Genomic DNA, 23,816 nt, shown 5'->3' with positions numbered 1-23,816 from the left:
GGTGCACTTGCTTGGAAGGGATCCAAGCGTGTTGGAGTCCTGGCCAGCCAAAAGCACCCAAGCGGCTTTGGGAGAGAGCAGGCGGAAGTGAGGGCTCTGATTTTCATGTTAAATCCCCATTTGGCCTTGGAAATGTTAAAAATAAACTTTCACCTGCATCTGATTTTCCTCTTTGTTATTGCAACTGTTGTCTGTTCGAACAAAGAGGTAGAAGAGCCTCTCGGAGCAGTTCACAGAGTTCAAGCCAGAGCCCAGATCGGCAGGACACAGATGTTAATGAACAAGGGGGACAAGCAAGAGCACAACTGGGAGTCCAAAAGCTTCCCCAGAATTGACAGGGCCCTCTCTGCTCTCATAGGAGAGAGACCTGGGAGTTGCCTGTGCATTTCCCCCTCTGCAATTTGAGAGTAGAGTGAGTGGTTGGGTCCCCCAACTCCCATTATGCTCTCCCTTCCCACTTGCTTGCATTTTGGAGTGACCCATTAGATTTGGGGGTGGGTGGAGTTGGTTACAATAGGACAAGAAATCACAAATTAGGCCCCACAGAATGTATTGGTTACCTTGGAAACAGCATGTTGTTATACAAAGAGCCTAGGCCTGGGAGCTGGATTAATCTGGGTTCAGATTCATTCATTTTCAGCTGTGTGACCTCGGGCACATGATTTGGCCTCTCTGAGTCTCAATTTGCTTCTCTCTAAATGGGCATAAAAATACCATATTGGTGAAAGCAATGCCAGCTGCTATAATAAACACACAAAAAAGGTAATTGCCCCTAACATTATGGAAGTTTATTTCTGATTTGCCTAAAGTCTAGAACACGTGTTCCTAATCTGCGACTGCTCTTCTCCAAGAGGGGCGTTAAGTGCCTGGGTGCTTTCTTTGTCTGGCTTTGCCACTTTCTAAACATGGCGTTCAAGGTTCTCTGGCTTGTAGGCAGCAACCCAAAGGTAGGGGGAAGATGATGGAGGAGGTGGCGAGTGGAAGAGTTTTATGCTAGGCCTAGAAATGGCACACATCACTGCCACTCACTCGCTAGTGTCTACATCACAGTTACATGGCTGCAGTTAATTGGGAAGAACACTTAGAAATAAGATCCAGCTGTGTGCCCAGGAAGACGAGAAACAGGTTTGGTAAACATCTAGCTAGTCTGCCACATACACCAACTTTTCAGAGAGATAATAAGGCTGAACTGAAATGATACCTATGAAAAAGGGCAGCTTTCAGGACATGTTGGTTCCTTTCTTCTTTCTCTTCCCCCCTGGCCCAGCTTCTGCTAGAAGCAATGAGGGAATGGTTCGTTGGTAATGACATCGGAGCAGCTACTGCCAATTAGCTCCTCCACCCACAGCCCTCACCCAGCATTGTCCTGGTTTCCAAAGCAGGGGACCCTGAGACTTGTTGCTCTTTCTCATCATGATCAAGCCCTCTGGCCACAGTCCTTACGGGACCATCAGGTTTCTACCCTTCCACAAAGTTGGAAGATTTGCTGTTAAACGTTAGGATCGGAAAACCATCCTTTTAGGAACAGCTAAGGCAATTTATGTTTGGTGTCACTGTGTTTCTGTTACATTTTAACTCAATAGCTGTAGGTGGGTCATGCAATCTCTCATTGCCATAGTCCCCCCTATTCCCTGTTGTGTTCTATCTGGCCTGCTTCATTCAGTTGCCTGCCTGGCTCTTGAAAACATTTAGATTTGATACTCCAATGACCTCCTACGGGTTCCCAGGTTTCCATACAGGACTTCTTTACACTCAACCCATCACCCCTATACTGGATGCATTCCCAATCAGCCATTAACGCTCCATGGCTTCGCCCTGAGCACACCTTGGCTCTGCTTCCTTTTTCTGTATCCATACATGGCTTTTCCTCCTTCTGACTTGCCCACATACTGCCTTTTCCTCACCCCAACACCAGTTTCATTATTCTCTGTGTATCTGGGAGAAAGGGTTTGCAAGAACCATGTTTACAGAAAACATCTTATCAAAATTCGTGTTTTCACAGCATATGAGTAGGAGTGGTTTCTCCAGGTTTTGGAGGGTTGATCTTTTTATTCATTGATTGATTTTAGAGCACAGGTGGCAAACACAAGGCCTGTGGGCTGAATCTGGCCCCCCCCCCTTGTTTTATCCGGCCTGGCACCTTGTTTCTACCCGGCGGCAGCGCCGAGCTCCTTGCCTCTAGTTAAGGAATAGTTACATTTATATACAGTCCTAAAATTACATTCGGCCCTTTGAAGGCAACCTCGAGGCTTATGTGGTGCCCCCCCCCACCCATGAAAATGAGTTTGACACCCCTGTGAGAGAAAGAGAGAGAGGAAGAGAAACATCAAGTTGTTGTTCTACTCTACTCACTGATGAATTCACTGGTTGACTCTTGCATGTGCCCGGACCGGAGATGGAACCCACACCTTTGGTGTATCAGGACAGTGCTCTAACCCACTGAGCTACCCAACCTGGGCTGGAGGGTCTATCTTTATGTAGGTTGGCATCTCATCTCTACAGTGTTTCTAAGAGATAATATGTCTTACACTCCAAACAACTGAATTCTGAATGCATTTGCTAGCCCAGCCCTTTCATAACTTGAGAATTGCACTGATCGAAGTTCCGAAATGGTGGAAGGCTCACTTTGGAGACTTGAATTTAAATTCTGGCTTTGTCACCTACTAATTAGGTGGCTTTGGGCAAATTACTAAAGTCTCTGAAGTATGTTTCGGTATCTGTAAAATGAGGAGATAATCTTGTTTACAGTGTTGGTACAAAGACTTAGTGAAAGTTTTTACTTACATCTCCTAGCACAGTGCTAGTGCACAGCAAACACTCACAAAAGATAATGATCACAGTTGCCATGACATAAGGAAGAATTAGGATAATCTATGATATTTGTTAAATTATAAAGATAACTTTTTTACATACATTTCAACATCTAATTGACATATTTTCATTATGGAAAGCTGCAGGAAAGGGGAAACTTAATAGGAGAAAATAGAAATCAACCAAAATCTCATCTTGGTGCTTTTCTTCTCCATATTTCACTATGTACATGTGTACTTTGCGTAACTGGAATTGAGCCAGGTATAATGTTATTTTACATCCAACGCTTTTCACTTAAAACACAATAAGCTCATTTTGTCAGTAAAAAATTCTTCAGCAAATGATAGTTTTAAAAAATTTAAAATTTAAGGGAATTTTATAACTACTCAGTAATTTAATTATTCATTCCTTTAATGCAGAATATTTAGCTTATTTCCATTTCTTCTTTTACTCTCATGAACAACACTTCTGTATAAAATCCTGGAAATTTTATATTTTTATCTATATTTGTGTTTATTTACTTAAAATAGCTTCCTAGAGGTAGTATTGCCAAGTCAAAGAGTGCACACATTTTTAATTCTCTTGCAACAGACAGCGAGCAGCCCTTCAGAAATGCCATAAAACCTCACGCTCTGGGGTGTATTAAAAGTCGTGCTGTTGCCTTCCTGTTCACTTCTGCGAGGAGTCCAGAAGTTGACTCCTTTGCCAAACAACAGCTGCTTTGGAGAGTGGACACTGGGGCCTACCCAGAATGTACTTCCTTTTCCTAACAGTGTCCCGAATTCCTTTTGGGGACTTTGTCTCTGCCCCTTGTGCAACCTTGATGGGACTCCAGAGTTGGAAGAGTCCCCTGAGCGGAAGAGATGTAGGTGGAGAGCCAGCTGCAGGAGTCCCCACCCCCAGGCTCTGCCCTACTCCCAGGCTGGAGAGTAGTGTGCCCTGTACACCTGGGGCAGGTGCCTGGGGGCCCTGTTTCCACAGCAGGCCCAGCCTTGGCCTGGGGCAGGGGGCTCCTTCTGCAGTGGGTTGGGCCAGTACTCGAGCTTTTAAATAGTACCTTGTCTCTTCTTTTCCTTTCTTTAACCCCAAATAAGGCACAAAGAAGGCATGTAATCCTGTAGTGCCAGGCACAGGGAAGGTGCCCAGCACATGAAAAAACCATGAGGGTGACTGAGAAAGCCTGAAAGAGAGAGACTGAAGGGCTGTAATATGCACCATACAGCTGGCTCTCCAGTGGCTTGTTCCGGAAGGCTCCGGAGAAATCTACCCGGGATGTGGTCGGAGTGACCCTTCATGCTAGGTTCGTCCTGCCATCTAGTGGCCAGCCCAGGAAGATGGGCAGGGACAAGTCCCCCTGCAGAAGTCAGTCAGGACCTGAGGAACCTGGGAACCCTAAGTGCTTGAGGCCACCAGTGGGTGAGCAGATGGGGTTGGAAAGACCTGGGGAGCAGCTCTTGGGCACCTCCGAGGTTGGGGTGCTGTGCAAAGGCAGCAAGGGCAGAATTATTCTCAATAATAATTACAGCTACTGTTTACTGAGCACTTACTATCTACCAAAGACTGTCCAAAGTGCTTTTTGTACCTTTAGTCTTTGAGTCCTCCCAGCATCCCCCTGGGAGGATGGGGAAACTGAAGCCCACAGAAGTCAAGTGACTGGCCCGGGTTCACACGGCCAGGCAGGGGCAGAGCAGGACTCCCATCGAGCCTGATCTGACTTCACAGCATGGGTTTCTAGGAACATTTCTAGAGAGCTCTCCTGCATCCCTTGTTTTCCACCACCCCCGGCCCCACCCCCACCCAACCCATTCCCTGGACAACAGAGGGTGATTTTGTTCACGGTGGTTCATAGCCCCATTTCCACTTTCTACGCCTCTCTTGAGTCCCTACGTGCCTACTCTGAGCAGCTCCAACAAGAAGCTTTTTTCTCCCCGGGCCTGAAGACTGTCAGCAGGAGAGAGGAGAAGATGGTGGTGATGCCCCAAGTCTACAGTCAACAAATGGAAAATGTTTTAGACTAACAATCCCTGTTCTCCCCCTTATTGGTCAAGTGAGGTGTGATGCAAAACGGGCCCTTTAAAATACACAGTTGCATTTCAGATGGACCACTGCAAGCTCCACTTCTAAATTCAGAAAAGAGCTTCTTGTGCTTTGTAGAACAATGGCAGGGCTGGCCCAGGGCTACCGAACCAACCAGCCATCCAGCGAACATACAAGGAGGCCAGGAGACCTGCCGGCCTGCAGACAGCCCCCCATTTGAGGGATGCTGAGGTTTACTTAGGAAACAGCAGCCCTTCCTCCTGCCTGGCCCACCCAGACGAGTAATAAACCACCTATTTTTAGTTTAGGGTTTTGTTTTGCTTTTCCCTTTTTAGAAATTTATCCAGACCTGTTTCCCAGGCGTGAGAGTTTGAGCTGAATTGAATTTACTGCTTGGGGGATTTGAAAGGGAGAGTGGTCTTCAGATGCACTTGGACTGCAACTTCCTCCCAAGAATCAAAATATGTCTGCAATAATTTCAACATATTTCAGTTAACACAAACATACCACTTGATGCCTTAAAAGACCAAAAAGGCTGATATTTGGCATCTCCAAGACTCCTCCTCTGAGTCAGATCCGCAGCCCCTGTGTCCTCTCTCTCACCCAGGCACCGCCACGCCATCCTCGCTCAGCTGCTCCCCGCCCCAGTTGCTGCCTGCCTGCCTCCCCCCGTAGTGGACAGCCCCTTGCCCTTTAAGTACCAGTGGCTGGTTCTTAACACTCTCCACTCTAGATACCTGTTGATTTCCCTTTTCTTGCAATGATATGATCGATTAACTTTATTCACTCATTTAGAAAACCAACATTTATTGATCTCCTATCCTGTGCCAAGCACCAGGATAGGAAGGAGTACGAGTCACTCACAGCCAAGAAGAAGACTAGTAAATGAGGCAATTACAATATGGTGCAGAAAAACGCTCAGCCGGAGATATACAAAGATACTACGGGGTCCCTCCCATCGCCTCCTCTTCCCACTTTCTTACCTTTCCCCAGCTCTCCCCTCAAGCTCCTGCCTTCGTCCACTGCAGAGCCTCTGGGCTTTGCTTTCACCTAAATGGTTAGATAGCCCCCGTGCCCTAGCATGACATGAAGCCGACCGCAAACTGAAAAGGAGCCGTGGAAGCCTTTGAAGCGTGGACCAGTCCAATAACGAAACACATAGGAGGGGAGAGAAGTTTGCAAATGCACCATCAGCACTGGCACTAAAAATAAAGTTTGTGAAATGCCTAAATGAAGAATAGGGGAGTAGGTGGATGAATAATTAAGTGATTCAATAGATGATTTAGTGAATGAACCAGAGAATGAACTGTTAACCTTGAAGCAAAACTGAACTTTAGAGTCTCTAACACTCGTGCTTGTTCATTGAATGCCGTGCACCCCAGAAGTTCCCCTGCAACGACTTTTATTTTAAGAAATTTAAATTACTTGAAAGTTCACTAAGAATGTGACAATGCACTTGAAAAACAACTGGAGCTGCCGAGGGGAGTTTCAGAGCCAGGCTCAGGATCATTGAGGCAGGAGAAGGCTGAGTGGCCGCCCCCATTCGTGTTGGGGAAGAAGCTCCCCGTTCCTCTGGCCAGAGCCTTGGGAGGGGACTTGGCTGTTGGGAGGTGACGGTGCTGGGCTTGGTGCTTCTTACCTAACCAAACAGGTGTCCCATCCTATCAATAGCTGGAAAGTTATATGTGAATCAAATCACTGTGTCCAGCCGCCATTTCCATGATTCCTACTTAAGAGAGAACTTCAGGGAAGCCTTTGGTGGTGCAAACAACTGCATTCTAACATTTCTGTTCCTAAATGGAGATGTGTGTAAAGAGGACCAGAATCATGGAGGCGGCATTTGCATGGTCAGGGGCTGTTTGAACAGCTTAAGTGCCCCTGAAGGCTCCCTGGTTCTCTGCAATAAACTGGCTGAAGCTTTTCACTTTGGGGTTTAGTCGGTGGGTGAGCTGGACATCACGGTCAGGCTTCCTGTGATAGAAACGAAACATGTCGGCCATTTCCTTCGCTCCAGGAAATCCCAGCTTCTTGTAAGCTTCTGGGGTGATCTTTGAAGAACAAATTTAAAAATATATGTTATTTTAAAAAAAAGGAAATGAAAATAGCTCTCTGAAAATAGCTCTCATTGAAAATAGTTTGAACAAATTATCCACCTTAATGATGATATAGGTCCACAGTTCTTTAGCTGAACTCCGAAACCCAAGAAACTCTCAAGTTTTTTAAATAAGCAATTTGACAGCAAACTGACTTTTCTGAACTAATTCTGATCTGAACTCGTGTGAAGCTAGTTATGATCTTTAGTTATCCCGTTTAGTGGAAATAGTCATATATTTTTCTGCAGAGATGTTGAGGTTTTTGGTGGTGACGTTACATGACACATGTAGAACATAACCTATCTGAAAGCGGAAAGCTTCTGAAACCTGAATTGCTTCTGGCCCCAAGCATTTTGGAGAAGGTACTGTGGATCTGTGCCCCCTTCACTGACCAGCTGTCATATCCATTTCCGTGTGGGATTCCCTCAGCAGCCCTCTCAGCCCACCCATCTGGCCGTCCACGCAGCGTCAAGGCTCCCACTCACCCTGGCACCAGGCTCTTGTCCCTTCCTCCTGGCTGAGGTCCCTTCGCCATCACCTCCCTTCTTGGTTAGAAATGAGCGCCCTGACTTCAGCCATCCCAGACTCTGCCAGGCCCGGGCTCAAACAAATGCTTCCCGTCACACACTCACTGAGCTGCCTTCCGTCACCTTCCACAGAACCCGCCCCCTGAGTCCCTAGGACCCTAATCAGAGGTAACCTTGCTATTCCACTTGACCTCAGAAAAATGTGACAAACAATTCATATAAAACAATGATGGTCATATGTCATTTATAACAATTAAAAAATCAAGAATAACTTACATGTGCAAAAAAAGGAGTGGCAGAATAAATGATAGTCCATCTACTTTAAGAATATTATGCAGCTATTAAAATGAATGCTTTTGAAGAACTTTAGCAAAACATAAAGTGCTCATAATACAGTGTTAAATAGGAAAGCTAGATATAAACATATAATACTGGAAAAAGACTAGAAGAAAATGTGGCAAGTCTTAACAGCTGCTATCTCTGATAAATTAAAGTATGTGATTTTTATTCTTTTTTATAATTTTCTGTATTTTCTGAAATAAGCATTTGTTATTTTAAATCGGAAGAAAATGTAAGCTTTTAGTAAGAAGACTACATAAGCAGCATGGAAGATGGCTTCGAAGATGTCTGTCTCCTTGAGTCACTCCTTCATCCTGTAACTTTGATAACTACTACCCCTTAGTAAAATAAAAGATTCTTTTCTGCAGATTTTTGAAGGAAAGAGATTTGTTTTGTTGTACCTCACTTTCTGAGAGGACCATGTTCTTTTTGGAGTTAAACAAACATGTTTCAGCCAGACCAGAGTTCCTGATGGGAATTTGTTCAGGGCCCCAGACTCACTGAAACACTTCTGCAAACGGCCCCCTTCCGACCAGACTAGGGAAAAAGTAAGACTGCTGAGGCTGGAGCGCCACCTTGTGGCCACATGCATCCTTTCCCAGAGTATCATGGGGCCTAAGCATTTATTTCCACACTCAGGAACCCTGGTCAGCGTCTTCAAGTCAGATTAGCTGCTAAGAACAGCGTTAACCATTCTGTAGAACTCCCAGCTTTTAGTGCCTTAGGACTTTTGGTGCAAGAAAAGTTTCTGCCGAATTGTGAAACGATGTGATGTATCAAGAATAGTCAGGGATCAGGCTTGTGACTGAGAGAGAGATGCTTGGAAGGTCCTGAGCCATCCAAAACTGTGTCTAGCATCCACAACAGATGGCGGCATAGGTAAACATGGCTCGCTTCCTCGCAAAGCCACATCAAAATTACAACTAAATCATAGAACAGCCATCGCTCAGAACCGTCAGAAATCGAGTTGAAGAGCATACACATGAGGGGCCAGTCCCTGAGAAGCGTATCTGAACCCATGTAAAAGTGGCTTTGCAGATCCTCTCATGAGTCCATCTTTTGAGTGATTGCTTATCTTCTTGGGTTTGGAGGTAACTTATTTTCTTCATTAAAGACACCTACGATAGTTTTCAAAATATTTTTTTCTTAGCCTTCTCACAGCTCCAGTTCCTGATGCTGAATTGGGAATTTAGATACCCCCTTAAGACTCAAGACTTATTGGACCGAGAGTTGCAGATGAAAACAACAACCGACTTCGTATCTCTAACTCTAGGAAACATTCTAGAGCAGAGGTCAACAAAGTTTTTCTTAAAGGGCTAGATATAAACATTTAAGGCTTTGCAGGTCATATGGGCTCTGTCACAACTACTTGACTCTGTCAGTATACTATGAAAACAGCTGTAGACAATACATAAACAATGGTGCGGCTGTGTTCCAATAAATCTTTATTTAAAAGAGCAGGTGGTGGGTCCTAGTTTGCAGACCCCTGCTCTACAGAGATGTTGGTGCTGGGTAGGACCTTAGAAGTCATCCAAACAAAACTCTCATTTTTCAGATGAGAGAGTGCAGCCAAGAGAGACAAAGAGCCGGGTTACTCAAGGCCTGCCAGCTTGAAAGAAGTATGGGTCCTTCTTTCAGCTCTGAGAGCCTCTGCGGGGCACACATGAACACACATCCTTCTCAGAAGCCCTGTTCTCCTTCCTTTTATCAACACCTGCTTTGGAGAAATGGCTGGTGATGCATCAGTTCCTCTCACTTTTCTGTAAAAGGTCTGTCCTATCCATGCTCCAGTCAGGCCATTCCCACCCTATTTGTACCAAGATCAGTTATCGAGGGTTTACTGTTTACAACGTGCCTGCCATTTATACCTCCTTTCATCCTCATAGCAATCCTATGAGAGACCTATAATAACGTTTTTAGCACATGAGGAAACTCAGGCTGGAGAGGTTAAGCAACTTGCCGAGATCGCACAGATAGAGAAGGACAGAGTCAGGATTTACTCCCCTTCTTCATACTGCCTCTGGTTCATTCACGTGGGTCTAGCCAGGTGAAGATTTAAAATTCTAGAATTTAGCCAGGCAGCCCCATCATTCCCTCCACCTAGACACAGTCTTGCCCACCCTCAAGGACCACTTCGGAACCACTTTTTCCACGAAGCCTTCTCCGACCCTTCTCTGGCCACCGTCAGTGTGGACAACACAACTAAGCACCTGTAGTGTTCTGTCTTGTTCTGATCACTGTGACGTCTTGTGCATTAACATTTTCACCCTGACTTTGCTATAAACGCCTTAAAGACTGCACCAGGTACATAATAGGTATATACTAACCAGTACTTGATATATATGCCAAACCCTATGCCAAGACCCTTAAATATATTCTCTCTAATTTTCACAAGAACACCCTGAGGTAGATGCTATTATCCCACTTCACAGATGAGGAAGCTGAGGCACAGAGAGGCTAAGTACCTTGCGCCACCCCAAGGAGCTCTGACAGACTGGCGTGATCAGCGTGAGTGCTTATGGGAGCAGAGCTAGGTGGTATATATGAAAACGTTGTACCTCGGTCTTCAGATTCTAAATTCTTGCCACCCAACAGCAGTTTTACTCTAACAAGCTGATTAACCTTAAGCCAAAGAAATAAAGCCATAAAGGTGGGATTCAGGTGCACAAATAAAAGATAGATTTGTGGAACTGAAATCCTTTTCAATTTCTTCTGACAGCCTAAGCTGAAGCCTGCCTAAATTCATGGAAAGTCTATCAGAATTTGTAAGTCAGTGGGGTGTGACCCAAGATGGACTCTTGTGACCATGTTTATGTCTACTAAGAACTCACCTTTGCATCTCGGACTTCTTTCCCCAAAGTCTTGGACAAAACATCGGCATATTGCTGTACTGTTAATGCTTCTGCACTGAGACCCACAGCTTTGCCTAAAAACTCTGCTGGAGAATTAAAAATGCTAGAGATGACTGCTCCAACATCAGCAACAGAGATGCCATCCATTGGTATGTCCCCCATAGGCAGTGCTAGTTAAAAAAAAAAAAAGATAAAAATAGCTAATAACATCGCATCCTTGGTAGGTCTCACAAACTTGAATTACTCAACCACTTAAACAAAAGGTATAGGAAAGCAATGTAACACTGAGTGGCCATAATCTATGCACAATTAGTTACAATATTTTGTTTGAGAAAAATACCATAATGCCTGAGTACTGATTTTTTTTTAAAGCGACCATTTACCAAGCATCTGCTATGTGGAGAGTATGATTAGTCACACCTCCAACCAAGACATCTCTGCCAAATTCCAGACCATTTGTTCAACTTCCTACTCAACATCCTTACTTGATTGTTTAATAGACACGTTAAACTCAACATGCCCCAAAATGAATTCCTATGTCCCCCAACAACTTGCTTCTCCTGCAGACTTCCCCGATTGTTTAATAGACATGTTAAACTCAACATGCCCCAAAATGAATTCCTATGTCCCCCAACAACTTGCTTCTCCTGCAGACCTCCCCATCTCAGTTAATGGCAACTCTACCATTCCAGTCTCTCAAAGTCAAAAATCTTGGAGTCAGTTTGACACTTTTCTCACACCCCATATCTTTTTGGGTTTTTTGGAAGTCCTATGTCCAGAATCTGACCATTTGTCACCATCTATACTGCTACCACCCGGGTCCAAGCCACCTTGGACCACCATCTTTGACTTTGATTATTGCAAAGTTGGTCTCCTTGTTGCCATTCTTGCCTTTCCATGGCCTCTCTGTGAACCTGTAAAACTAAAGTCAGCTCATATCATGTCTGCCCATGCCCTCCAATGGCTCTCTGTCCCTCAAAAGACAAGCCAATGCCTTATGGGACCAGACCTTTGCTAACTCTGGCCTCACCTCCTCCTACTCTCCCTTACTTGCTCTGTTTCAGCCACACCAGCTGTTCTTTCTTCCCAAAATGTTCTTCCCCTGAGTACCCACAAAGCCCACCACCTAGCTGTATCAGAGGTATTCAGATGTCACCTTCTCAAAGAGGCCCACTGATTATCTTATTTAAATTTCACATGCAATCTCCCTACTGCTGATGCTCCACATACACCTTACCCTGCCCTATTTTTTTACATAGTACTTACCTCTTAACATACAATATGACTTACTTATTTATTATGTTTATAATCTATCTCCTTCACCCAAAGAGAGCTTCACAAGGGCAGAGCTCTTTATTTTGAACTATTTATTACTGATTCTGATTCCCCAGTTAATGTCTGGCACATAGGAAGCCCTCAAGTATTTATTGAATGGATGAAAGAAGAAACAAACACATATATTGGCTGGTTTAATCTTAAAAATAACCTTGAAACACAGGAGTATCAGGTACTTGCCAGAAGTGGGTTCAAACCCTCACATGTCACCCCAAAGCCTGTTCCCCTCCTACAGTGTGGTATAGCCTCTCACAGATTCCCAGAATCCCAGAATCCTGAGGCTGGAACCCAAAGTGGACATGGACTTTTTTTAAATGAAGAAACAAAGCCTATTGACTCACCTGCTGCCTCACAGCTAGGAAGAAACAGGCCAGGACAAGAATCAAGGTCTCTGAATTTCAATCCAGTGTAAAAGTGACTTCAGGCTTAGCGGCCAGGGACTAAATATCATACTTGTCCTTTGTAGCTAAATTAGCTTTGCACCGCAATTTCCTGGTAGGCGAATTGCCTGCTCAGGTTAAATTGTAATTGTATTTTATATTTGTAAATCAGTTTGTGCTTTTTGAGGCACTCAGAGCTAAGCATGTTCTGACTTTGAGGTCTGTTTTTGTTTGAGAATTGGGGGTCTTGGGATGAGAATAAAAGCAGCCCTGGGACAGTGGTCGTGAACATGGATGGCTCTAGAGTCAGACTGCCACCCTCCATGTCCTGGTGCTGCCTTATTAATGATCTTTGGAAAGTGACTTAGTGTATCTTGCCTCAGTTTCCTCATCTGTAAAATGAAGGTAAATAGTGCAGTGCCAGGGCCTTAGCAAGTGTTAGCTATTTCTATAATGGAGAGTGAAACCTGAGACTCAGGAATACCTAAGACTGGGTTATACAGACTTTGGGGCCCACTGTGGAACTGGGCACCAGAACTAATTTAGGGCATCACCTCTTTACCCAGGCCAATATAACTGATAGACTCCAATGTCCTACTTCAGGGCCTGGGAAATGTCAGTGAGCTGGCTTCTGAAATCTGGTAAGGGCATAGGAAGAAAGGAAGTGCGAGTAAAAAGCACTGTATCACATTTCTACACTTATCTAGTCACTTGTAGAACTATTACTCAGGTCGTCTGTTGTATGGCAGGTGCTCCAGGTTGACTGCAACTGTCGATAGTTATGCCTCTGACAAGTCTTAACTATGTGCCAAGGGAAAATGACTGAATTTGTGCTGTTGATACTCCCATAGTCACTCCAATCCACAGAGCACCTGGGACTCTGGGCAAAGAAAATGACTCCAAAGGGCGGGGGAATTCCAGCCAGTGGACGGGAAGCATTGGAGTTACTAGGAATCCTTGTTAAAACTATCATCTTCCGGGCTCCAGCCCAGACCTACAGAATCAGACTCTTTCTCTGGGGAGTCAGGGCCCCTCTAGAGATTCTGATCATGGGACCCAGATCAAGAGAAGAATGGCTTTCCTGTTGCCACAGGTCAGATGGATGAGCTAGAAGGGACCTTAGAAATCATCTTGTCCAACTTTTCCATTAAACATGAGGAAACTAAGTCTTGAGGTCACATAGCTAACTACTCATATAAAGAGCATCAGATTGCTAAGACTGGAAGTGAAATCCTTTGTTTCTAGTCCAAGAAGCAGTCCTCTGTGAAGTCTAAACCATTTGGTCTCCCTCTCAGCCCTTCACACAGAGGTTCAGCACATAGGAGGCACTCAAACGATATATGTCCACTGAAATGAGGGAGGAAGGGCAAGGGGGTGGGGAGGACAGCAGGTGTCTGGTTACTTTCACTGCTAACTGCCACTTACACAAGGTGTCATAATCTCCATCAGAGGCTTTCCCGGCCTTCCACATGGTGAGAAAATTTTCAAAGTAAGCTGCCAAGCGGACGCTGGTCATAGGAACACCAATGGACCAGAAATACTCCTATACCTCTCCCGTCCCATCAAAGTGCTCAACTTCCAACCTCCCACCGGTCTGGCGCTTTACATTCTCCAGGCCACTGTACACCACGTGCTTCAGACCCAGGTGCTTGGCAATATGCGCCACCGACTTTCCCTAAGAGAGAAATGTAAATCCTTTATATAGATCGCTGTACCTGCATATGGACAAGAGTGCAAGTGCTGGTTTCCCTTACGCCCTCTTGTTCTTATTGTCTTCGTTAGAGAGGAATCTCTTCCAGCATCAAAATATATTCAAGTTACCATCTGAGAGGCCACCAGTATTAGTGGGCAGAGGCTCCACCACGTCAAAATGCTGAACTTCATCAGAGGCTAAAAGGAGCCTGGTGGAAACGGTCAGGACGATTTGGTCTCTTCCTCTATCAGTATCTTTGTGATCAGCTGCCATGTTTATTTATATATGAGGCTCAGGAATATATAGTATAATAATGTTTGCTGGCAATTAATTATATCTGTGCACCATTTCAGAATTGAGAGCATAATGAAGACACACGCACACACTCTCTTTTTTGTGTTTTAGTTCCAAATTGTTCTAAGCACCTTCAACTCTCCCTCTCTCTCTATTGCTCTCTCTCTCTCTCTGTCTCTCCACTGTTTTCTTCTTTTCCTTTCCTTATAAAACCCCATATAGCAAGCAGAGAAGACATAATTAATCTGGTTTAGTAGATGCAGAAAATGAAGCAGAGAAGTGACTTAGTACCCCTGGGCTTCACATTGAGCGAATATCAGAACTAGGACCCAGAGTTCCTAAAATAAGCCCTTCCAAAGTTTATCACTAAAAGACAAGCTTTAAGTGGTATAATTAACAGACATTCCTGATAGGGTTCAATTCTGTTCTTAATATTTTTAATTGTGCCATTTCTGCAAGAGACTGATCTCATACATTACATTTTTAAAATCTAATATTCATATTTTTCTAATTTATACTTGTATATAATTTCAAATAGTACATCATGGTGGGGATAGAACTTATAATGACAAAGATGTTCTCTGAGCCCCCATGCTGATAACTACTCTCCAGAAGTAACCACTTTCATCCATTTTTGCTGTTCATCTCTAAATAACATGTTTGCACTGCTAATTCTTGATTTTTTCCATTTAAGGTATCATCTACTAAATCCCTACTATGAAAGATGAGCCCTCCTTTTAGTGCCCCCCTTTCTCCCTCTCTCTCTCTCACACACACAGTCCATTGCCACCATCACATATACGTGTGTTCCTGATACCATAGTTGGGATAGATCAACACTCAGTGCTTACACACAGCTGATGTTGAACCATGTGACATTCTATGGTTACATTTATTTTTTACTACAAATTTTTATTTTCCTGCATGTTAATCATTGTGGGTTTATTTAGTTGTTTGTTCAGTTCCTTTTCCATGTACCCATTACTAATTTCTCCCCAAATTCCCTGCCAGAGTATAAATATACTCATGACACTTTTGCTCTTCCCCCCTCCCTTCATGGTTATCTTAATTTGTGGGGTACCCTTCATATGTCATCAGCAAACAAATGGGGAGCAATTAATGACTGGCTCTGTGCGCGGTCATTCTCCAATCTCGGAGGTCTTGAGTGTGGGTGTGTGCTGTGTAACACTGATTTCAGATTTCAAAATCAAAGCTACCTCTAACAAGTACTGCAAATACATATATTTCATAAATACCAGTGAGATGTTGTGGAGGGACACTTGTGTTTTTTGCCCAGACTGAGGGCCTGCTCTCTTCAAGGGAGGGCAGAGCAGCGAGGGAGGGTAAGAGGAGATGCTCAAAGGTGTCCCCACCTGACACACTTCTTTCTCTTTGCTGAGCTGGTCCCAGAAGTCGGTCACCACAAACGCCCCACAGGCATCTTTTAAGGCAGCCTCCACTGATGCTTCATCATTCAGGTTCCCTTTTACCACTTCAGCGCCAAGGTCCTGGAGCACCAATGCGTTGGGTCGAGTCACATCCCTGGTCAGAGCTCTCACAGCAAACTTTCTGCTCTCCAAAATGGCCTTGGCCACAGAGCCACCCTGAGCTCCTGCAGGATTGGGGAAGAAGAAACAGGAAGAATCAGGAAGAATGTTCACTACAGAACAGTAGGACAGGAAGTCCCATTATTCAGAGTACAGCTGTTGTGGTAACTATTTCAGGCAGCATTCCCATGGCTTGCAACAGTGGTTTTCAAACTAGATTTCCTGCAGCCTCTCCAGAGGCTGAATCCATGGTGGAAAGAAAGAGTGCGAGAGGTCTGAGGCAACAAGGAGGCCAAAGGAGGCTAAAGGAGCTGGGTGCCAGACCCTCCACCCAGATTCAACTGGGAAATCTAGTTTTATCTGATTATAGATTTTATTTTGAGGTTCTTCACACAATTTTATTTTCAAAAGAGCTTCCTATTTTACATTTTTTTAACAGTTGAAAACTTGCAGTTTCTTTTTATGGCATTTAAAGCCATCAATGATATCACCATTACTTGCCTAATTTATCTACTCTACTAATATATACTGAATGCCCTCTGATATACACCAGGCACTGTGTTGAGTCACTTACATTTGGGATCCTTTATCAAATTGGTTGTATACCTGTCTTGAATATGTTTTTTGTGCCTTCAGATCTACCTTCACCTGCTTAATGCCCTGGGAGGCTGACCATTATGGACTCCATCAACAGGCTCTCTTGCTCTCAGGTTAGGTCTGGCCAATGAGAGGCATCAGCAGGAGACCCAAGGGTAGGAAGGGAGATTTTGGTCATCTTTGCTACTCTCCCTGGGTTTTAGTCATCTCTCTTACCCTCTGCTTCTCCCTCCTGTTGCTTACTTACTCATTACTGGTCTCTTCCCTTTCCACCATTATTTTTTCTTTGGCTTTTCTGAAAGAGTGTGGCACTTATTTCCTGTGGAATCCCAACTGATACACCACTGATACCCCTATAGGGTCTGCCATTCAATGAGCTCTGCTTTGCCCAAGGATTTCAGCCAAAGTTTAGTCCTCTAGTAGTAAATATGAACAGACAGCCAAAGGTCACCAGATATTTTTTAAAAGCCTTCCAAGAAAGCCAAAGTAAACAAACTGATATAAGGAAACAGGAACAATGCAGTGAAGGGAAGTTTTAAGGAATTAATATTTTCAGAGACTGGAGAAGATTTTGCATTCAGAACACTGCATCTGCATACTACACCAATAAAAAGGCAGAGGGAGGCAGGAGAGAAGGAGAGAGAGCATTCAGAAGAGAAGATGAAGCTCTCAGAAATCTAAAATGTTATAGCAAAAATAAATTTTCAATAAAAAAAAAGTTGGAGAAATCTCTCAGGATTAGAAGGAAAAAAGCCCCCAAAGAAATGGAAACCTGAAAAGAGATCATAGAAGATGGAGCCCGGGGAATTCCAGGATGAGAAAATAGAGAAAATGGACATATGGAATTATCAAAGGAGATAATTTTCCAGAGTTCAAGGATTTCGCATGACCTTCCAGATTAAGGGGCCATGAGTACCCAGCACAATGCATAAAGAAAGTCCCACATTATTATGTACATAGTTGTGGAATTTCAGAACACTGGGAATAAAAAACCCTTATGAACTTTGATAGAAGGGTAGTTAATTCAAAGGTGGGGGATTAAAATAGCACCAGATTTCTTTATAACATTGGAAGCAATGGAGTAATGCTATTTGGGGGTGAGGGGTATTAATTTCTATTTAGAATTTTAAACTTAACCAAATGATTAATTGATTCTAAACATTCTACATGAAGACATTTTCAGACACTCAAGATCTCAAAAATTTAACTCCTATGTACTCTTTCTCTGTAAGCTGCTGGAATATGTGCTCCAGCAAAATGACAAAGTAAAGCAAACAAGAGGAACCCAGGAAACAGAAACCAAACCCCGGAGAAAGGCAAAGAGAATTATTAGAATAATGGGGGAGAGAATCCTAGAAAGACTGAAAAAGAAAAACATAGCATTCCAAGAGGAAGTTCTCCATGGAGAGAAAAAACAGAACCAACAGATTAAAGGAAAAAATGAGTGATAGGTAGGAAGAAAATGAAACAAATAAAAAATAAAGGCAATTATTAATTTCAGGGAAAACAAGAAATGATATGAGAAAAGAAAGTACACACCACAATGGCTCATGTATGAACAATAATTTCATAGTCATAATAAGGGTCCATATTAGTCCATCATCTATATGAAAAATACAAATTGTTATAAATTTTATGGGGAGGATGAGAAGAAGAAAGTATTGCTTGGGGCTGGGGATATAGGAGAGCTAAAGACAATGAATAATATCTAAAACTGAAAAATCAAGAAATAGCCTAATACCATAGTATTTAGAAATATGGAGACAAACACCAGTAGAAACAGAAGAGTTGAATGTGGAAAGGGGTAGGGCAGGGTCTGCTGGGTTTCTTTATAAGACTTGCAGGTAGACTTAAAACTATTATGTGCACATCTGTAAAAACAAAAATTCAATATAAAATATTTGTTGGCTCTATTTATTTGTTAAGCCTGCTATAATAAAATTCCACAGATTGTGGCTTAAACAATTGAAATATATTTTCTCACAGTTCTGGAGGCCAGAAGCCCAAGATCAAGGTGTTGCTGTGTCTGATTTTTCCTGAGATGCCTCCCTTTGGTTTGCAGACTGAGAGCCTTCTAACTGTGTCCTCATACGGCCTTTGCTTTGTGCACTTTAGCCCCTCCTGTCTGTCTTTGTGTGCATGAAAATTTCTTCTTCTTAAAAGGACAAGTGTCCAATAGGATTAGAGTCCACTATCATGGCCTTGCTTTAATATAATTACCTCAATAAAGGCCCTATCTGCATATTCAGAGGTACTAGAAATTAGGACTTCAACATATAAATTACTTTGGGGGGATAAACAATTCAGCCCCTATCACTGACTACTGTAATTATTTCCTTATAACCCTCCTACGAAACTAGGTTCTCCTTGAGGGCAGAAACTGTTTACTCTTCATCCCTGTTTCCCAACCATGTGCTGAGACTATTCTCTGGCAACCTGCAAGTTTTCAACATCTATATGTTGAATTGTGGACAAAAAGGGGCCACGTACAAAATCTGACAAGTTCAGGGGAGGCCTGAATGAATGAAGGAATGAATGAATGAAATGAAAAGACTAAAACCTCTGTGCTCTCAACTCATACCTTTGGAGGTGAACAGTCTTGCCTGCACTTGTATAAAAGAATAAGTGGAACTGGACCTAAACCAGGACTGGCTCTCTTAACCACTGTCACTTTTAATGTTTTACTAAGACCCAAAGCAGGAGAAGAATTCATCCATCTTGGCCCTGTTCCTTTAAATTAGCAAGGCATAATATAAACCTATGAGCCTGTAAAAGCAGCCCCAGAGTACCCATTCCAGACATACTCAGTTGTCCCAGAGCTTCCTCACTTAATCTGGATTGTTCCCTCTTGGATCCAGTTCCCTACCAGGTGACTCCATGTTGCAGATAGTGTCCACATAAGACACAACCAAAGCTGTAGAGAATTTTTATAAGAGTTTGAGCACTCATATATATAAAATTATTTGAGCTGCCCTCAAATAATTTGAGGGCTGGTGTGGGTCGGTGGATTGAGTGCAGGCCTGCAAACTGAAAGGTTGCCAGTTCAATTTTTAGTCAGGGCACGTGCCTGGGTAGTAGAACAGGTCCCCAGTTAGGGGCATGTGAGAGGCAACCTATCAATGTATCTATTACACATGGATGTTTCTCTCCTTCTCTTTCTCCCTCCCCTCCTTTCTCTAAAACTAAATAAATAAAGTCTTTTAAAAAATAAATAGAAAAGAAAAAATATTATTTGAGCCAACTGATGACATATGCCAGGGAGCAAGATCTCAAATACTCCACAGAACAACAGTTTTGCAGTTTCTTTTATGCATTTGAAATTAAGGAGGGAACACAAGGAAGATACAAGAAGGTGGCAGAAAGCAAAGCAGGGATTGAATTACAGGATAGTTAACAAGATTGCATGCTCTCTTAAGGGTGGTTAAGGCTTATTTCAAAGGTGTGTTAACCTAGATGCACAGAAGCAATGGACAGGACTAGCTTTAGGCAAAGATAAGCCTTTTACTAAAGAAGTTATATGCCTAGGCACGCCTACTCACCAAGACCTGACCAGTTAGAAGTTTGTAATCAGATCACCCTGGGAGGTTACTTTCCACAGAACCCCCTTTTTGTCTACAGGTGCATTTGAATGGCAAGCACTGGTCAGAGTCTGATGCGCAAACACATATGAAGGTAAGAGTTAACACATGTCCCTGTCGAATTTAACTAGGCATCTTATATTTTTATCTGCTAAATCGGGCAACCCTACCTCAAACACCCAAACACACCCAGAACTCCACAGTAACTGAAGTAGGGGACGAGAGACCTAGGCAACAAGGTAATCCATCCATCCACTCCCTTAGTTAAGTAGGAAGCAACTTTCTTCAACTCTGACACATCTAATCTGATCCCTTTAAGAGCCACTCCCAAGGCTCTTATTCAACTGCCTACTCTGGATGTCTAGGCAGCAACTCAAGTTTGAGACTTAAACGGAGGTCCTGGCCTTTTTTGACCTGCTCCCACCAGGGTCTTCCCCATTTCAGCGAATCATACAACGTGCTCTTCCAGCTGCTCTGCACACTCTGAAATCATTGCTTACTCCTGTCTTCTCTCCTGTTATCTGGTCCGTCAGTGAACCCTGTCAACTTTCTTTAAAACACATCCGGAATCTGATCACTCCCCACCACCTCACTGCTACCAACCCTGTCTAAACCATGGTCATCTAGGCTGGATTATGGCAGCAGCTTCCTAAAAGGTTTTCCGGCTTCAGCCCTTGCCCCCTGCACTCTATTTGAAAAACAGAAGCCGAAATGATCCTTTTAACATAGAAGTCATTTCGATAGCCCCTCTGCTCGAAATCTTTTAAAGGTTCTTATTTCTTTCAGAAAAAAACAATATTCTCACCTTCACCCTAATGCCTTATATAGTCATCCCCATGTCCCATTTACCTTTTTTCTTTTATATTTTTAAAGTATATTTTATTGATTATGCTATTACAGTTGTCCCATTTTTTTGTCCCCTTTATACCCCTCTGCCCAGTACTCCCATTCTCTCCAGCATTCCCTCCCCTGCCCCCTTAGCTCACATCCGTGGGTCGTACATATAAGTTCTTTGGCTTCTCCATTTCCTATACTATTCTTAACCCCCTCTGTCTATTTTGTACCTACCAATTACACTTCTTATTCCCTGCACCTTTTCCTCCATTCTCCCCCTCTCCCTATCCCCACTGATAACCCTCCATGTGATGTCCATTTATTTATTTTAAATTTTAATATATTTTATTGATTATGTTATTATAGTTGTCCCATTTTTTCTCCCCTTTATTCCCCTCTTCCCTGTACCTCCCCTCCCACCATCATTCTGCCACCTTAGTTCATGTCCAGGGTCATACATATAAGTTTTTTGGCTTCTGTCATAACTGCCTATTGGTGTTTGCAAATTTATTTCTCTCTTCTCCCTGCTTTAATCCTTTCCTCTTTTCAGACAAAATTCCTCTGCTCATAGAGCTTATATTTATTCTAGTGTGGAGAGAAATCAAGCAGGCAGGGCAGCCAAACAGCAGCAGGGTGGAACGGAGTTGCAATGGTAAGTGTGGAGTTCTGGAAAGTGCTTACAGAGAGGGCGACCTTTGAGCAGAGGCTTGGGGGACATGAGGGAGAAAGCAGTGAGGGTAACTGGAGGAAGATTATTCCAGGTTGAAGGGGCAATCAGTGAAAGGAATTAAGGTAGCAGTGTGCTTGAGGAAAATGCAAAGTAAGTAAAGGGGAGGGTAGAAGATGGGGGTCCGTTAGCTGGACTTTGCATTTTTCTTGGAGTGAGATGGGAGGGCGAGTTGGAGGGTTTTGAGCAGAGGCATGTCATCATCTGATAGTTTCAAATGGATCATCAAGAGGCTGAAATGAGAACAGGTTCCAATTCATAGGAATAGCCTCAATGGCTGAACGTTTAGCAAAGATGGCTCTGGCTGTAAAGAACAGATTGTAAAGGAGGCAAGACTGAAAGCAGGGATGGCAGTTAAAAGGCTCGCACAGATGCCCCAGTGAGAAGGTCACTCAGCGTATTCTCCCAACCTCCACCCACTCCACCCTTTCAGAATCCCTGGGGTATTGGTCAGGCATGAGACATCCCCTGCAAACCTACGGGCCTCTCACACTCGCTCCTCTTACTTGTCAGGAAATGCGCGCATAGCTTATATTAAAATCCAAGATACCAACAAGTCAGTACGCGATTACAATTGAAAAAGAGAGAATATGTCAATTGTCCATGTCCTACTGAGATCATTTCTGACAAATAAAATCAAATCACCCAGCCCCTTTACCACATCAGAAACTCAAGCAACAGGACACTTCTCGTCATTCCTCCAGAGGGCTCTCTCTGTTCAGCCCACACTGGCAGACTCTGACTTTAAAACAAGACAGGAACGTAAGCCAAGTCAGCATGCACTTTATAGTAAGGAGTTTTTCTTACCTGTTGCTCCAAACACTGCAATTACTTTCTTGCTGGTTGTGTTACTGGACAAAGAAATAGTGTAGTAGCCGAATTTTCCTCAGAGCAGTGACAGCAGCTGAAGTAGTTTCTCTTCAAGCGTGAGAGTTATAAGCCACACTCCTCCTTTGCATAAATGTTTTGCCCCTCCTGTGCATAATGTTTTGTTGTTGCCAGCTAGCTTACTCACTATGACACTGCAATTTTCCAAATAGGATTCACTTGTTCCCACACTCATGTGTTCAATGTGTATTGAGTGCCTTTGGTATACCAGGCATTGCACTAGAGGCCCTGGTGGTCTAGATCTTGGAAGGGAGATAAACTAGTAAATAAAAGTACAGTAGAGAGGAATGGCAGAGGGGACATAGGTTATGGAGGAATGACACCAAACCCAGACTGGAGGTGTTAGGGAAGGTTTATCATAGAAGGGGATGTTGGAGCTGGCCTGAAGACCCCATGAGAGACCATCCCAGGCAGAAGGAACCACACATAGCCAAGTTCAAAGGCATGGCAATTATGATACAGGGTTCCCAATGGCTGCAACAATACTACGTGAGTGATGAGAAGACTGGGAAGGATGCAAGAGCCAGAACACAAAGGGCCTGGTGGACATGGCAAGGAGCTTGGATTTATTCTGATAGCCACAGCAAGTTTTATGTGGTCCTCTGGCAGCAGGGTGGAGGCTGAGTTGAAACAAGACCATGCTGGAGATAGGGCTACTCTTAAGAGAGACTAAAGAAATGATGCAGGTAAGAAATAACAAAGGTTAGAACCGAGGCAGTGTTTGGGGTTGAATTGTGCCTGCCCCCGAAATTCATATGTTGAAATCCTAATTTCCAATACAGTAGAGTGTGACCTCATTTGGAGATAGGGTTTTCACAGAGGTAATCACGTTAAAGTGCGATCATTAGAGCGGGCCTGATCCAATATGACTGGTGTCCTTATAAAAGGAGAAAATCCGAACGCCGAGACATGTACAGAGGGAAGAAGATGTGAAGAGACAGGGAGACCACCATGTGAATGTGAAGAGGTCACCTACAAGCCAAGGAGAGAGAGGTCTGGCACAGGTCCTCCCTCTCAACCCTCGGAAGGAAGCAACCCTGCCACATCTTGGTTTTGAACTTCTGGCCTCCAGGACTGAGAGACAATAAATTCTGTTGTTTCATCAACCTACTGTGTGGTACTTTGTTATGGCAGCCCCAGTAAACCAAGATAGGCAGTGACAATGAGGGTAAAGTGAAAGATGTTTAGGAAGTATACTGATCCAATCCTTGATCGGATGTGGCAAAAGGGAAAGCAAGGAAGAGAAAGGACCAAAAATAACTGCCAATTGGATAGGCAATGGAAG

General features: G+C 43.6%; 1 protein-coding gene across 2 annotated transcripts; it reads right to left on the bottom strand.

Annotated features, from left to right (window-relative positions):
• Positions 1–5,703: 5,703 nt before the first annotated feature.
• LOC112309498 (nmrA-like family domain-containing protein 1) lies at positions 5,704–22,564 on the bottom strand. 2 transcript variants are annotated; one of them, XM_024565670.4, is made up of 5 exons: positions 22,451–22,564; positions 15,734–15,972; positions 13,800–14,049; positions 10,639–10,829; positions 5,704–6,896 (listed from the first exon to the last, which is right to left on the bottom strand). In XM_024565670.4, exons 3-5 carry the CDS (start codon positions 13,888–13,890, stop codon positions 6,717–6,719), a joined length of 462 nt encoding a protein of 153 aa, XP_024421438.3. In that variant the 5' UTR covers positions 13,891–14,049; positions 15,734–15,972; positions 22,451–22,564; the 3' UTR covers positions 5,704–6,716. The 2 variants fall into 2 exon arrangements, 1 of the variants encoding a protein (XP_024421438.3); XR_011650824.1 differs by lacking the exon at positions 13,800–14,049.
• Positions 22,565–23,816: the final 1,252 nt, after the last annotated feature.

The sequence above is a fragment of the Desmodus rotundus genome, unplaced genomic scaffold (genome assembly GCF_022682495.2).
Source record: "Desmodus rotundus isolate HL8 unplaced genomic scaffold, HLdesRot8A.1 manual_scaffold_181, whole genome shotgun sequence".
Lineage (NCBI taxonomy): Eukaryota > Metazoa > Chordata > Mammalia > Chiroptera > Phyllostomidae > Desmodus > Desmodus rotundus.
The sequence above is the reverse complement of the archived record's forward strand: the minus strand, read 5'-3'. Positions and strand labels throughout refer to the sequence as shown.